Source organism: Pyxicephalus adspersus, chromosome 3, assembly GCF_032062135.1.
Source record: "Pyxicephalus adspersus chromosome 3, UCB_Pads_2.0, whole genome shotgun sequence".
NCBI classification, from domain to species: domain Eukaryota; kingdom Metazoa; phylum Chordata; class Amphibia; order Anura; family Pyxicephalidae; genus Pyxicephalus; species Pyxicephalus adspersus.
This window is the reverse complement of record NC_092860.1, coordinates 28,529,497-28,546,087: the sequence shown is the minus strand read 5'-3', so window position 1 is coordinate 28,546,087 and position 16,591 is coordinate 28,529,497. Positions and strand designations below refer to the sequence as shown.

The following is a 16,591-nucleotide window of genomic DNA, read 5'->3' as shown; positions in this document are numbered from 1 at the left end:
GTTTAGCCTCGAGGTGCGCTTTTAAATACAGGATGTTTGTCACAATGTGTATTTAGCAATGCTGTTGTATAAAAGTAACCTACCTAGAATTATCGAGATCGTACACCACCCGGTCTATGATATCATTTGGATGAATCAGTCTTTCGATATCTTGGGCTATTTTTGTCCTATATAAACAAAGGTAAATAACACTTTTATGATTTACAAAAAAATGTTGTTTTTTTTGGTTTTTTTTTTTAATCAAGCAACACCAAATAATTACAATAGCTAGGATGAACTAACTACCAGGTTATTACAGGTTGACATACATGAAGAAAACAGGCAACAGCACTACTTTAATGTTACCAAGTACAGATACACCCATTAAGATTAAAAAATATATTAGGAGCCTTCACATATAAACAGCTTAAATACTGGTTAACATAAGAAATGCATAAAAACTGGCAGGGGTCCTTTTTAAAATACACTCTTATTTATAGCCTTGGGTATAAAGTTTGCTTTAAACCAACTAACACTCCTTATATAAAGAATATACATCAATTGTAATATGTGTTTTTAATTCAAACTGAGTGGACTGCAACATTACAGATATTTACTTGATACAACAGTGGTACTATCCCACGGTTATGTACTACAGAGAAAATGTAACAGCTTGGTCCTGGCCTGTAGCACATTAGACTATATGGATGTGGACACCCATTTGTTTACAAACTGAATGGTGTCAGTGTTTGATAAATGCACTACTTGTTTTAATAAAATGAACTGTGTAGCTAACATTTTGCTCACCTTTGTACACCATAGGGTCTTTCTAATATAGGCTCTTTAAAAAATGGTGGCACATGGCCAAAATAATCTGGATATGCCACTTCAGAATACTCGGGCACTGATTTGGTATTCTTCACAATTTCTATATACAGTTCAGGATCGTGGAGGGGCAGTAAGTTTTCGGTGTCCAGCAAATCCTGCAAGGCTTGACTTGTTAATGGACTTGTGTCTTCTTCTTCATCATCAGGTGAGGCAGTAGAGCAACACAATGGACCCAAGGTAACAGAATGCTTATCAAACAAATTATTACTACATGATGAATTCTGTGCAGGTTTACTACAGGAATGAGGCTTATCTTTAGAAGAACCATTTTTACAAAGGTTATTGGCTGAAGATTTTTGAAGTGAGAGTCTGTCAAGATCTCTTACAACATCGTTGTTCAAGTAGCAGCATGAGGACTTTTCGGTTTCACCCTGAGTCTGCTGAAAAGAGGCTATGTGGTCTCTCTTTATGTCTTTCTTTGGCACATCTAAGAAGTTTGGTCTTTTATTACATTCATCTTCTAAGGAAATACTACTGCTTTTTCTGTTCAGTTCGTTAATTATATGTCTTGGCTTGTAAATTGGTTCCTCTTCTGCAGTTGGGACAATGATAGGTCCACCCTGGTTTGCGCCACGGGCTGGATCATTTGAGACCAATTCAAAGTCCTTTAGCATAAATATAAGACAAAAGACATAATCACGTAATCATTCTTACTTAGGTTACTTGCAATTTTTATTTTTGTTCTGTAAAATATTTAGTAGAAGTAAAATATTTAGTAACAGTTAGGAGACATCACTGCATTTCCATCTTTTGATTTTATCATACATAAAATTTTCATCATAAGAGGACATATACTAAATAAGAAAATAAACAAAAAGGGGATATATACCAATTTTTTAAAATAGCCATTAGTTAAACAAAAGTGCTAGTTTTAAAGTTCTGTGGGAGATGAGCAAAGTAAAAGTTAACTAGAAAATAACTAGAGTATTAAGCAAACTTGGACAAATGTACACATACACTGGCTTAATATTAGATGTTATTCCCAACTTTTCTACTAGGCCATGTATTCGTTTTTTGGTCGCAATGAAATACACTTGTATTTGCTCAGGTCTACCTAGAACTTCATACATAAAATAGAAACTGACCTCATGTAAAAAGATAATAACTCCTTTGGTCTATTGAACAGTCACTACAGCAAAAATGTGGCCCACTGTATGCCTATTTATAACAGTCCAGTTCTATTACCTGAACAAGAATTACTATTTAGCATAAGCACATGACCAAAATGCTAATGCATATAGTCTTGAGTGTTGTGGTGCTGGTGTTGGGAGGAAAGATGAGGGGATACAACTGCAGCTGAAGCAATTCATGGCATGTCTAAGCTCCCTGCCTTTTAATCTCTGCAAGATTTAAGCGACAAACTGATGGCCCAGTCCCATAGATTACACCAAAAAGGAGGCTGTTGCAAAAGAATCAACCAGGCTCCTCTTTTTTATAATACAAACACCATAAAAAAACAATTGGAAGCATAATTATTTTTCCTTTATCAGGAGAACAAATCAATATATAATAAAAAGTGCATTGCGAATAAATGGTATACTTTGTAAGAACACAATATGGTTACAAAAATATTATCCTGTTTCACTGTGCTTAATAGGACAAAACACAAAACAGATACAGCACAACTCCTGATCCCTTTGCTGCACCAATGAACCAAAAGGAGGCAATCCTTGAGTGGGCAGACAGCAAGCACCATCTTTCTCATCTTAGAAACAAGGGATTACTTTTTTCAGTTTTCCTCCAGTGTGAAAGGACATTGCCCCAACATTGCCCATGTCTGTATGCCACTTAATACCATCACTAAATTTTGCAGACAGCTTCTTTAATATCAGTGAAGCCTAAAAAACACACATTAAAAATATACAGAACAGATGGACAAATGGACATAACAGACACTTATTCTAGTAAGTGTAGAAATCCCATTAGTAAAATTATATCAATTATTGAATAGAAGAAACCTGGGCCATGATCAAAATGAGTCTGGAAAGAGTACACACACACACACACACACACACACACACACACACACACACACTTTTATCTCATTTTGTTATTATTTTAAACCATAATTAATGGGGCATCTTTGTGACCACCAAAACATATTGTTGGCTCTGTTGGCTAACTATATATGGAATAAAACCATTTTTTGACTTGAGTTTTATAGTCAGACATTTCCAAAGTGCCTCAATATGGTAGATAAGGACCATCCTTTCAAAACAATGATCTTTATGTTTACCTGGAAATCATCTCTCAACTCTGGAAACAAGCGCTCATACATCTTTAGATCTTCTGCAGATCGTCCCAACTCTGGCACAGGTTTGAGTTTACTTAGGTCAGTCTCTATGTCATCGTTCTGTTAAAAACGGAAAAGCACAAAAGAAAAAATCATCAATAAAATACAAATGCTAAACTCCTCCTGTCTACATGTTCCCTATTTGTACACACAGCAGATTATTTCACACTATAGTTACAGATGTCCAAGGGATTAAAGAGGGATGAAATCAAAGAGATTTGTATATGTTCGACAGCTGTATAAAAAAACACTGGATTAAATATCATTTTTTAAATAGCTGCCTGAACTCAACATGAACAAGTGACTTAAAATGTATATAGCAATAAACCTCGGTGTTTCTCCTATTTTGCTTTTGGTCTGTTAAATATACTACAAAAAGTGTTTTGTCACACTGTATGTGTTCAATAAGCTCTAAATAATACCTGCTGATCTTGTCAGATAATCATAGCTTTCCTGTGCTCACTTAGTATTATGTCATGGAGTCTATTTAGCCCTCCTAGCTTTTAGCCTAGTCTACAGAACAAGTTTTCTCTATGTTTTGAAATAGGGACAGTGAGAAGGGTTCAGTAATTTAGCACAATGACAGCTGAGTAGGGCTGACACTTTCAGTACACAAATATTGTGTGTGTTGTATCACCTACTATGAGAAATAAACCTGAAACCATTTCCTGAAGACCAACAAGTAATTTTCTGTCCTGGAGGGCTTTAAATGGATAAAACCTATAATATATGCACATTTAGCATAGATGTACTGCAAATGTTTCTTTTTTGTTGTTTTTCTTTTTTTTGTTCATTTTGCTTTGACCCTTTAAACTTTGCAAATTGAAAGACAACTAACTGCTGCTAGCATGCCGTGGTTCAAAATTTACTTGATAACAGCAGGAAACTACTTTCTCCTAGATTTGACACTTTATTCATTAGATGATACATTTGCCAATGTGACTGCTGTGCCCTTTTATCATTAACCACTAGGTGGCAAAATGAGTTATAGTTTACATATGCATTGAATACAAGTAATGACTAAGGATTTACATGGCTGTGAAAGATCAGATCTTGATGAACAAAAAACACAGCATATAGACAAATAGAAACCATTATGTATATTGAATAATTAAAGCAGTACATAAAATAGACTTGCAAACTCACCTTTAAGACTTGCTCATTATCATCTTCATTTTCAGCATCTGCTTCTGTATCAGCTTCTGTGTCATCATTGTCATCACTCTCATCGACTACATCATCAACTAGGAAAAAGAAAAACAATTGTTACCTAACTATTTCAGTGGCAATTTCCCTCTAAACGAGTATGTTACCAACACATTGTTTAAATAGTTTATACATTCTTTTGACAGACGTTTAAGCCCAATTGTTCATTTCCTATTGTCTTTCATATATAAGCTCTGAAGAGACTGGTGTAAGGCTTTTATTGTTGACTGTTTTTCTGATGAGGTGATTTCCTTTGACTTCCTGTCCAGTGTGTCACTAGTACAGTAAGGAAAATCTTCTCAATGGTGACACAACTAATCCTTACACCTTGAAAGGCTTTAACTATCCCAACAATGCAGAGAATATATGTCTGAATAATCAGGTAAGAAAGCTGATAATTACAGTGCAGGTAGTCCCTGGTTTACATACGAGATAGGGACTGTAGGAGGTTTGTTCTTAAGTTGATATTGTATGTAAGTCGAAATAGGTACATTATTTTATTAAATGCAATTAGGACAGATGTTTGTCCCAACATAATATTTATTTTTACCTTTCTGTGCATGCTTAAACATTTTCAAATACAGTACAGCCTTAAACAATGTTGGTAGAAGTTGATGGAGTTGATGAAGAGGATGAAGATGATCTCTTCTGGACAGCACTGCACAGTACACACTATCACAACAGGAAGGCACCAGTCAACTTTCTGCAATGTACGTACACCCCCCCTCTGCCCCATCCAGCCTCCGCCCAGTCAGGAGAGGTTGCTGTGGAGCGGGGTAGAGCATGGTGGGCGTGCAGCGAACCGCCCCATCAAGCCTCAGTCCTGCACACGAGCGACCAGCAAAGCCCCGTTTTGTTTATTTACACTGCCTTCACAGACCAGAAAAGACCATATATTAAATCAAACAATAAAGCAATAATATAAGGATGAAAGGAGGATGTAATATGTCACTTCGAAGCGCCTTACTGAATGAACATAACACCTACCTTCTGGGGGCATGCTGTAAATCTGAGCCACAGGTCCACTTGTAGGTATAACAGGCAGTTGGAAATGGAAAGCACTTTTGATAGTTGGTAAGGGAAGACGGTTCTTGGGAAAACATTTTCTCATTATCAGACTAGACGTATTGACAAGCGGGTCCAACGTCCTAACAGCCTGACAATCCTAGAAGAAAACACATGTCAGATCTCAATTTATCTAAATATCCCAGTACATCCATCTCATCAATAAAATTTAATTTGTACCCATACCTTGATGCTATAAAAACAATTGGCTAACGCATAGATATTATATGCACAACATGTGCTGTTATATCCATGACTGTCTTTTTGGTAAGCTACCACAAAATTTGCCCTATTTAAATGGATTCTCTGTACATCCAGTTAAAACATTGTTCCCCATTCGCCATAAAAAGGAAGCAATAGGCCTTCGGTTACAATAGCAGACTAGGTTTCAATTCACTTTAGATTTCCTCCTTCTTGGAAATGCAACCAATGTGCTAAATAGTTTTGCACTGCTGCACACCTTACTCAAGAAAAAGATCTTAGTAAACTAATTTTTGGCACTTAAAATCAAAATAATTGTTTCTGATAAATGAACACATCAACCACAATTCTAATCCTTGATACCTTCCATAAAAAAATCATCCTGTGCTTGTCTAGGTAATTCAATGTAAAGGACTGGCTGTACCTAATGTAAAAAGTTATTATAGGATTTATAAAAATATAAACCATACTTTGCCTACAGTTTTCTTTTTGTTGCAATTTCATGATTTAATGTATTATTTACATATTAAACAATAAGGTTCTGATCTATATTTACCTGTGAGGTGTTGTAGAGAATTTTCATACCATTTGCATCAAGGAAAGCTTTTCTACCCAGTTTTATATTAGTAATATTTTTAAGGCACTGGAGAATGCCCTTTCTGATTAACATATGCCTATGCCGAGTGTCATGACGATGCCAGTCTAAATAAATTGTTAAGAGTCCATTAACATAGCCTCGATCTACTGCTTTTCTGGCATTTGTTTCTAAAAAACAAAACAAAAATAAATATAACATTAATAAAAACAAATACAAATGATAAAGTAAATAAATCAAACAAAGAAAACCAATGCTAGATTTGCTCAGTAGCTACACTTCTATTTTTTTTTGTATAACCAGACGATTAGGTAATTTTTTATACAATCGAATCTATACAAATACTGGCGATTGATGGAATGGTGAACAACTAAACAGTTTTTGACTAAACTTATTTGGATTTTCAATGCAAATTATGTTTTTAATTAAAGTACATAGCAGTATTTAAATAAGGGCTAGGCATTCTATAATTTTAATTAGATGTTAGTGGATTTACTATAGTCATAAAAGCCTAGATGACTACTGTTTGGCCTGGGGGTCAGGGAGTGGGCTGCTCCTTATAACATTACATTACAGGATATTTTGCCTCTGGTATAACCTGACCAGCACAATTAACACTGTCACTATTGCTACTTGAAATAATAATTTAAAGTGAAGGACCACCAAGTCCTTATAAACTTATTAGAAGATTGCAGTGTTTGCATAAAAAATGTCCTTTTGTTAAAATTCTACTGCATATTCAAACTCTAGAAATCAACTTTGAGTTACAATATTAGACAATTAAATAAAATAGCACAGCACACAAAATACAGACAACTTACTTGATTTTAATAAAGCAGCTAGTGTATCTAAGGAGACTCTGTAAATATAACAAAAAAAGAACAGTAGTTGAGAAACCATACCCATACTCTTAATACTGATGAGTGGGAAGTATAAACACACAAGAAGCACCTACACATTTACTACATTAAAGAGGTTCTATATAATTATTTTCTAGTATTCCCGGGGTAAATAGAAAACCACAAAAACTGGATACCCCGATTTTATGGAGATAATTTTCTCTAAAAAATGCCAAATTCTTTTTTCAATAAAAAGAAAAATAGCGGTTTTGACTGTAAATACAGTCAGTGGGCCTGATTTATTAACCTCCCTGGCGTTATGAATACCAAGTATTTTTAAAGGTAAAAGCGGTATATTTAAAAATACTAAGTATTTTAATTTTCCCGCCTGGTCCTGCCTCCCAGGTGCACAGTCCCACAAGCAGATGCCCTGCTTCCCCTGGCTTCACATCCCCAACGTTCACATGCCAGGGATGCAGTACATAAAATAGAGCAGATGCTAGCCGGGCATCGCCAGGTTACACAGATGCCTGGACGGCATTGCCAGGGGAAGATGCTGGGCATCGCTGGAGGACCCTGCAGGCACCGCTGGAGAAAGCTGTGGGTACCACTTAACAGGTAAGCTGTTTAAGTCCCCCTGTGTAGCCCAAGGTTACCGCTTTTGGTATGGATAACTCACCCCGAGCCACACTCGGGATTAGCGCTAAGGAGGTAAAGCTCTCCAGGGCTGGAGAAGATAAACTTCCATCAGTGAACCTGGACGATCCAGCAAACCACGAATTGATTTTTTTCAAAGTAATTTGCAACTGGCTAGCAAATGTTTTGAATCCTAACCCAAATTCATTCAAGGTTAGATGGATCAACCAGCTTCACGGATGAAAATGAGATTTATTAAATCAGGTCCAGTGTATTTATTATGGTAAGGATAGTTTTTTTTTTTTGTTTTTTTTTGCAAGGGCAAACCTAAAATATTCCATATTTTGCCCTGTGCCTTCTTCTATCCAGTCAGCAGAAGGAGCTCTAGCCTTTTCATATTTCACATATTTCATCACTAGGCAACCTTAAAACAAACCTCGTGTTTACAGAACTGCAAAGAGGACTTTTAAATATCAGCTATGACAAAAAGCACATAAATAAGCCATATGTCACACAAATTAAACATTTATAAAGGCAGCCGGGCCCACATAGCTCCTATTGCTGAATAAAGCAGAAAAACACTCCATGACTGGAGGACCTCTTCGGGTGACCTATGAAAATACATACAGCCACAGATCCCTTTTACTTATTCTAAAGAAAGATCATCGGACTGTCCATTGCTAGCCTGAAGTTTTTATTAAATGAAAATTATATAACCCCACAAAAGTGATAAGTGAGAACCCTGCAATGCTAGTATGTATTTGTATTGTTCATCCAAAATAATCCAGGTATCCTTGTAAAGCCCCAAAAGCCCAAGCTGCACAAAGTGAAAAATTTGGTAAAATAAGATTAGGTCCTGTCATCCATTGATGCAATGCTGAACAGGTATACAGATGACAGTTTCTCAAAGAAAAGTTGTGAAGAATAAAAAAGAATAAAAGGAACAATTTCTGCAAACATATGCAGGAGTCATATCATCATTGGCCTTTGAGTGGTCAAACAGAAAAAAGGCAGAATATACAGCAGAACAGTTGTGAAAAAAATCATTAGAGATATCAGCATTGGGAGGAATAAAATCATTAGAGATATCAGCATTGGGAGGAATAAAATCATTAGAGATATCAGCATTGGGAGGAATAAAATCATTAGAGATATCAGCATTGNGAATAAAATCATTAGAGATATCAGCATTGGGAGGAATAAAATCATTAGAGATATCAGCATTGGGAGGAATAAAATCATTAGAGATATCAGCATTGAGAGGAAGATAAACCTGGCCATAATCTGAAAATATATTATTTACTCTAGTACATTGAAAAAAAAAAAACACAGGAAAAAAAATAAAGGTATAATAACTTATGAGGTATAATAAATTAATGTGAATTTTCACTGTTAGCTATTGAAAGGTACTATCAACATATTAGTTCTGCTAAAATAGTGCTACATGTGAGAGCCTCACATGAAGTTATAAAAATGCCAAGGAGGATTAGAAACAAGGAAGTTGTCTGGAAACATGTTTGCTCGAAAGCTTTAAAATGTCATCAGTACAACAGTAATTGTAGACGGTCTCTAACAAGCAGAGACATTCTGCTTGAATAAGAGATATTCAATGGCAGCATACAATAATTGGCAATCATTTAGAAACAGCAGGGCAGCATAAGGAGACGTGTTAACTTTTGTATCCTTCTGTAGGTTTTATTAGCTTTACTATCTTTAAACTATTATTATAGCAGAGTAATTTAGTTGTCAACAGGTTAACATACAGCCCTCCGGGAGCTTTCAGACATTCTGCTAGCACTTTGGAAAGCCCAAAACTTGGACGCAGACCTATCACAAGCTGCAGTAACAAAACACTTCTGGGTCCCACAGTACATGCCTTCCTGACAACTAAAGCTTATGTTTTGGTGGCTACTCTTAAGGTTATAATAGTTCTATCATACAACAGCTAACCCCCAAAAAAACAAGAAAAACAGTAATATTTTCAATAATGTAATGATGATTTATATTTAATTTGAACAACCTGGGTGAATATATGCATTTAAAAAAGGCGGTCCTAAAATTAGAGGACAGTGGAGAAAAGTATACCTACTTCATAAGGCTGGTATTCTTCTTACTAAATGGCCCTATTATCTTGATGAGAAGTTCAACTGCTCCATTTTTGCCAAGGTACACAGAATTGACAGCTACAACAAAAAAAGGCAACGATTAACAAGGCTCAAATCATTAGATTAGTAAACATTTTCTGCATTGACAATTACATAAAATGAGTAAAAATGTTTATCTGAAAAAAAAAAAAACAGTAAACAATAACTGCTCTCTCCAATGATCCTGGGTCAGTATTACCTCTTGCAATCACTGCGAGACGAAATTTAATAAATGGTTCTTACAAAAGTAACTGACCGTACCAATCAGAATTTACGCTGAAATTCTATTTTCATACATGATTCTAATCTGCTGCTATGGGTCACTGCATTTAGGAATACAACCTATTTTACCACATAAACCAAATCTGACTAGGACATTATCCCGACTTACAGTTTAGAACAGTTTAGAATATGCTACAACACAAAGTTTTAAATAGATGTCGATTTTTTCTTAAATCTGGGTTTTTATTAAAGACTGGAAAACCATCTTTAAACTAAACATTAGTTAAATCTTATTGCATTTTATTTGTTAAAAAGACATACTAAAACTGTTTACAGTGCTTTGACCCTGTAGAGAACTACTATCAACTTTTATTAAGAGCTGAACTATGCAACAAGAGACTTCTTGTCCTATTCTCGGCTACTAAAACCCCAGAGAGCTACTAAACTTATCAACATGGATGAGGAATGTATAACATACTAAAATTACATATTTCCACAAAAAACTCTTTATGAGTTAAGTACAGGAACATACAGCTACTCTATGTCATCCTATTAATTTAAATACATGCCTAGTGTGCTAAAATCAATATGGATATATCATCCTTCCCAAATTTATGAGGTGGGAAAAAGGCACACATAGCCCAAAGTACAAGCAAAGGGCTCACCCCTGCTCCGTTACAGCAAAAGAAAAAAAAAAAAGGATTGGTTAAACCCTAGGGTGTTACTTTACTGAATTATTTATCCTCATTTTTCAAAGGAACAAATACAAAAATGTACACGCTGGATCAAGGGATCAGAAAAGTGTAAAAATATTGTTTGGTAAATAATTCATTTCCTTCATCAAGGTCTAGGCAACAAACAAAAACAATTAAATAAAAAACAAGAGGAAGAACAAAAAGGATTGGTTCCAAAGGAGACTAAGTTAAAAAGATAAACTATAAAACTAAATAAAAGATATTTCTGAGTTAGGATATACTACAAAGATATTGTTGTTAGAGTCTAAGTGTATTTCCACATATGAGGCCTGATTTGTTAAAGCTCTCCAAGAACCTGGAATGGATCTAGTCCAGGATTAAAAACATTTGCTAAAAAATAGCAAATTACTTTAAGAAATCCATTCCAGGTCTGCTGGGTCATCCAGGTTCACTGAAGAAAGTTTATCCTCTCTAGCCTTGAAAAGTTTTAATAATTTAGGCCCATGGAATCTTAAAGTAGAATTAAACATAACAATGAAGGGGCAGACGACACCCCTCTGCAAAAAAAAAAAAAAAAACAAACAGAAAAAACGAAACTTACCTGCCTGAATACAATCTTCTCTATAATGTACAGTGAGTGGTGCATCTCAGTGTACGATCCAGGAAAAACTGGTTGCCAGGAATTAATTCCCATGTGCATGCATGAAGGTAAATCATTCTCGCCTGGTCAGTCAAGATGGCCAAAGATCGTGTAATGGGACTGGATGAAGATGTACAGATAAAGTGTATGTAGGTATTGGGTGTGAATATGGCACTGATAACCTATTTTAGTAAATAAGACATACCCTGAGCTTCAGCTCTAATTATTTTGCTGGGTTTGTCGTTTTAATGAATGCAAATATAATGCAATGTAAAATACTTGCAAAACTGCCATTAGTTAGTGACGATCAGAAATTGGGTACAGCATAGGTCCACTTTAAAAGGCTCTAAATGGCACATTTAGAAAATAATACTCACCTGCTGCTTTGCTCTCAGTTAAGACTGAATGTAAACAACTGCTATGTTCAAATTTTGGAAGCATGGGACTCATTTCCCTTCATCCTTTGTGACATCAATGTCATCTCATTGGACAGGAACATATTTCCAGGAATAACTTTGAGCGTATACAGGGTTTCTTTTCATTGCTCCCAATGCCCAATGGAGCAGGGGATGTGAAAGGAAGCAAAGCTGCTCATGGGACTAACCTTGAAATAAACCTGGGACTTCAATCCAAACAAAAAAGCATGGTTTAATTTAGTTTATTTGGTTTAAATTATAAGCAGAACAGGAGCACTGACAGGAGACCAAATACCCGGGTATATGTGCAAATGAAATTTCAGATGACACAGAGATAGCTTATTTATTATTTGTTTTACCAGTTAATGCAACATAAACACAATACTACGGTAATATTTTCAAAATCAAAAGGTTTTTAGGATATATCCCTGTACAGAAGTAAACACAGAAGATAATCTTGAACATAAAAAACTGTTAATTGTGTATATAATTATAAACCAAAAAAAACTGATCAAGGTGTTGCATTCTATTATTACTGCTCTTGGTTCAGCATTCAGATATTATTATTAAGAACTGTAGAAAGGATCAGACATTGTAGAAAGTGAATAGAAAGTGAATAGACATTATATCATATGTGAATTAATATGAATTTCTGTTTAGCTACTAAAACCATCCAAGTATCTGCCTGTCCTTCTGCAATGATACTTACAGTTCATACAGTACACCCGTAACACTTGAAGACATGGAAGTAGCAGCTTTGGATATTGCAGATTTTGTTTTACCAGGTTCAGAGATATGTTTAATGCTCCACTTACTCGTGCTTTTACCCCAAACTTTTTATCTGTGAAAAAAACATCAAATCAAGTTTTCTACTGTAACCAATTATAGAAAAATGATAAAAATATGATTAAAAAATTATAAAAGAAAAGGTAAATCAATAAATAAAGTGTATAACCAAAAAGATCATTTTGAGTTTAGCATATTCACCCTGTTTTCAATGAAACATTTTTGCTACACAACACTTATTTATTGAAAAATATATATATATGCATAAGGGCAGAGCATTATTCAAACTCCACAACATGTTTTCTTTTTATTATAAGCAATTCCTAATACTAATTGTCTTCCACTGTGTACAGAGAGAGAGTTACAGTGCCATCAGTATACTAAAAGGGTTGTAAAACACACCCTTCTAGGCTAAACATAATTACTATTATTGGATTTCATGTTAATCACAATTAGGAAAAATGTTGATCGCCACAGAATGCTATTTCACACGACCACTTTGGTAAATCTCAAAAGGATTGTATTGGATTTGTAATGCGAATGGCTAGCCTAAGTTTCCAGTGTGACTTAGTTATTTAAAAATCTGCACACATTTTCTTTTACCATGTACAATATTAAAGTAGGACAAATATTAACTGGCAAGGTAGATGTAGAATGCTGCAGCTGGTATGGAACTATAGTAAAGATATTTTAAAAGAACTAAGTTTTCATATTATGGTTATTTGGATTTGTACGGTGTACGGCTGTTGTTGTGCTCCATGCTCTTGTGAAGAGTTAGTGCTGGATAGTATATGGAGGTATTTTTTAGGTCATGGTAACCGATATCCAATTTGACCTTGGTATGTTTTTGATCTAAAGTGAAAGTTAAAAAGGAAATTAATTTTAGACCAGTGCCCCAAAACAAGAAGGATGTGGACAAAGGACTAGTCACTAGTATGTTCTACATTTCATCCATCCTCCATACTGAACTTGATATTTCTTATTCTGCAATCTTGGTAAAAGAAGGGCTTTTGCTTTCTTATTTTAGAGCCTCCACACAACTTCACACACTAGTAAATGCAGTGTTTTATTTGGGTAGACTTTATGGCAAATTAAACTTTTTTTATAGGGTTCTTCATCAGGCATAATCAACATTTTAAGTTTTCAGGAAAAATAAGCAAATATTCACTTTTTGAATTTAGTTTCACTTTAAACTTTCATTATCAATCTTTATTATCAAGCTGTACAGAATACACTTTCATCAGGGAAACTGGGTGATCCAGAAAACCTGGAATGGATAACCTAAAGTCATTTGCTATTTATTAGCAAGTGTTTTTAATCCTGGACTCAATCCATTGCAGATTGTTTGGATCACTCAGCTTCACTGATAAAAGTGTATACTCTCCACTCTTCAAGAGCTTTAATAAATAAGGCCAATTGACTTCACAATGCCCTCATTGACCCTAAAATCATGCCCATGTAACAAAGTTTTTTTTTAAATGGATGTTGAAGTTTCAGCTTTTATCATTCCAATACTTGGGCACATTCCCTTCACTTCTATAGGTAGCATACAATTTACCTCCTCACTTCTATAGGTATCCCAATCTGTACCCAGATCAAGAAAACACCTCCTTTCCAGTCTACACTGTTTTACCAGTTGAAATTTGCATAGCCCTAATACATCACCAAGTTTGTAGAACACACATTTATTTATTTTTACTATGTATGCATTATAGTACTAAGCCTACCATAGAAGGTTAGCTGTAAAATGAACTAATGCAAGTTTTTTGCCTTGCATTTTAAATACATGGCTACTTTCACAAAGCTAATAAATACAGATATGCATATGGCATCTGTTTTACTTCAACCTCTATTGAACCTATGCTGCTTCAGTTCCCTGAAACTAATGCGATAAATAGTTTTTTATGAACCAACACTGCCTGCAACTTTTGCCCAGCAGAGCAATGCGGAATAAACCGAAACGTTTGTACAAGGGAATCTGAATCAGTACACCTTTGGATCCAAGAGAACCTGGCAGATCTGGGAAACGGAGACAAATTCCTTACTACCATTATGGGCATTGTGAGACAAGAATAACCCCATACAGAAGGCCATGCTAAATAAAAACTATTGTTCAAACAGGGGTTGAGTTAAGTCACTGGATGGAGTTATATAATATGCAGACTGTAATGTCTGTATAGACTGATTTTATTGACAGATATAAAGATTGTAAAAAAATATGTATTTTGATAGTGTTGATAATGAGATACTCCTATGGAGATGTGGTAAAAAAAAAAAAAAACTCCCCAACTTTTGATCCATATAAAATAAGTTATTTGTGATGTTGGTAACGTAATCAATATACTGTATATTTTTTGTTAGAGTTGTATTGATATTCAAGGAAATTTACTTTCATGTTTACTGAAACTCAATAAAATCAGTGCCAAAGAACAACAAGGAGAATACTGTGGAATATAGACTCTCAATACACACTCTGTAAAAAAAGAATCAACAAGGTCAAATGACATTGAACATCACAGAAAAACAAAATGCATTTCACTCCCTTTGGTATTGTAAGATCTGGCAGATCAGTCCGCACTACTGTACAAATGAGACTGGTGACCACACGTTAATAAATCCTCTTCAATCATTGTCGTTCCAAAGTTGTCGCTGTACAATATGTATCAGTACAATGAGTTTGAAATCTTAAACCAGTTCTGTACCACAACAAAACTTCCTTCACCTAGTATTACTAAACAAACGTAGAGATAGTTTAAAATACTGCCATGGCCACATGTATGCCATGTAAATTAACAGTGGATTTTAGACATTAAATCAATGGTGGGCATACTCTGAATATTGGTGCAGGTATATATTAACATGCCAAAAGTAGAGCGCAGAAAAAAAATATTTTATTAAAATGGATTTAAGAGAATGCTAAATTTCTTTTCTATAAAAAAACGCCTTTACTAAGCAACCCAACTAAGTAACTAATTGTTTTGTATTTTCCAAAGTACCTATAGATGTAGATGTGTGCAAGTAGAAGAATGACTAAAAAACTACACAAACCTTTTGGTCCTATCTTTGCCAGCAGGGTATGGAGAAGAACGATTAACTCTTCATTTGGAGAAGAGTCCTTACTAGCGCTGAGGAGCAGCTGCAGCAAAATCTGTGTACCACCTTTAGATATCAGAACATTTATTCTTCTTCCTCCACCTAGGATCGAGAGTAATAAATATAATTGTATTGCCATCGGTATATGTATACATTTTAAAATAATGAGCAATATCCATCACAGCAACTAACACAAACTTGCATTATGTATTGTATCCATAGATAAATCCTTGGTTAGGGGGGCAAATGACCGCTGCACTTCTACTGCTGTGCCCCTATTGCGAAAAACCCTTAAATCTGGATGTATCCAAGGAGGATGTTTTAGTGCCCAATGAAATGAGCACACTGTCAACCTCTAGCATTTCCAACCTTCTTTGCTAAGCTTTGCATTTTTCCTTCACCGACATTTTCTTGAGCTTGTATCAGCATACAGGGAAGGGTAAAGCTATAGGTATAAGTGTACATACACTTTCATACAGTTTACTGTGATCACAATGGAAGAATACCTAGTTATGGAACACACATTTTTACTGTTTGTGTTTATTGTGTGAACTGTTGTAATTACTCTTGTAATACCCAATGAGCCACATATAGTAGTTAAAAGCCACTGGATAACAGACTGACAGTTTTGGCAAAAGCATGTCCAACACCGGTTGTTATATGGAAAAAATTACACAGACAAAAGTGAACAACCACCAGAAAAGTCCTATACAGTGTGTGTAACAGATTGTTCTCCTTGTGTTTCTTTTTCGCTACTGAACATCTCTGAATTACTGACTTACTGCTGAAATTTCTCATTAACTGTATAAATGGATAATCGGTGTTAGGTAATGAACTCTTGGCGAGCCATAGATCACATTTTGACCAAGAGCCATACATTTACAAACATTTTT

General features: G+C 35.1%; 1 protein-coding gene across 3 annotated transcripts in view; it reads right to left on the bottom strand.

Annotated features, from left to right (window-relative positions):
* AGTPBP1 (ATP/GTP binding carboxypeptidase 1) overlaps positions 1–16,591 on the bottom strand; it is a 71,791-nt gene that overhangs the window by 28,079 nt on the left and 27,121 nt on the right. For 2 of the 3 annotated variants that reach the window (XM_072404078.1, XM_072404079.1), the window contains 10 exons: positions 15,654–15,800; positions 12,529–12,660; positions 9,792–9,885; positions 7,049–7,086; positions 6,189–6,397; positions 5,354–5,531; positions 4,307–4,404; positions 3,104–3,220; positions 787–1,472; positions 84–167 (listed from right to left, as the gene is read on the bottom strand). In XM_072404078.1, coding sequence (XP_072260179.1) covers positions 84–167; positions 787–1,472; positions 3,104–3,220; positions 4,307–4,404; positions 5,354–5,531; positions 6,189–6,397; positions 7,049–7,086; positions 9,792–9,885; positions 12,529–12,660; positions 15,654–15,800 — 1,783 coding nt within the window. The other variant, XM_072404080.1, reaches the window with a different exon arrangement.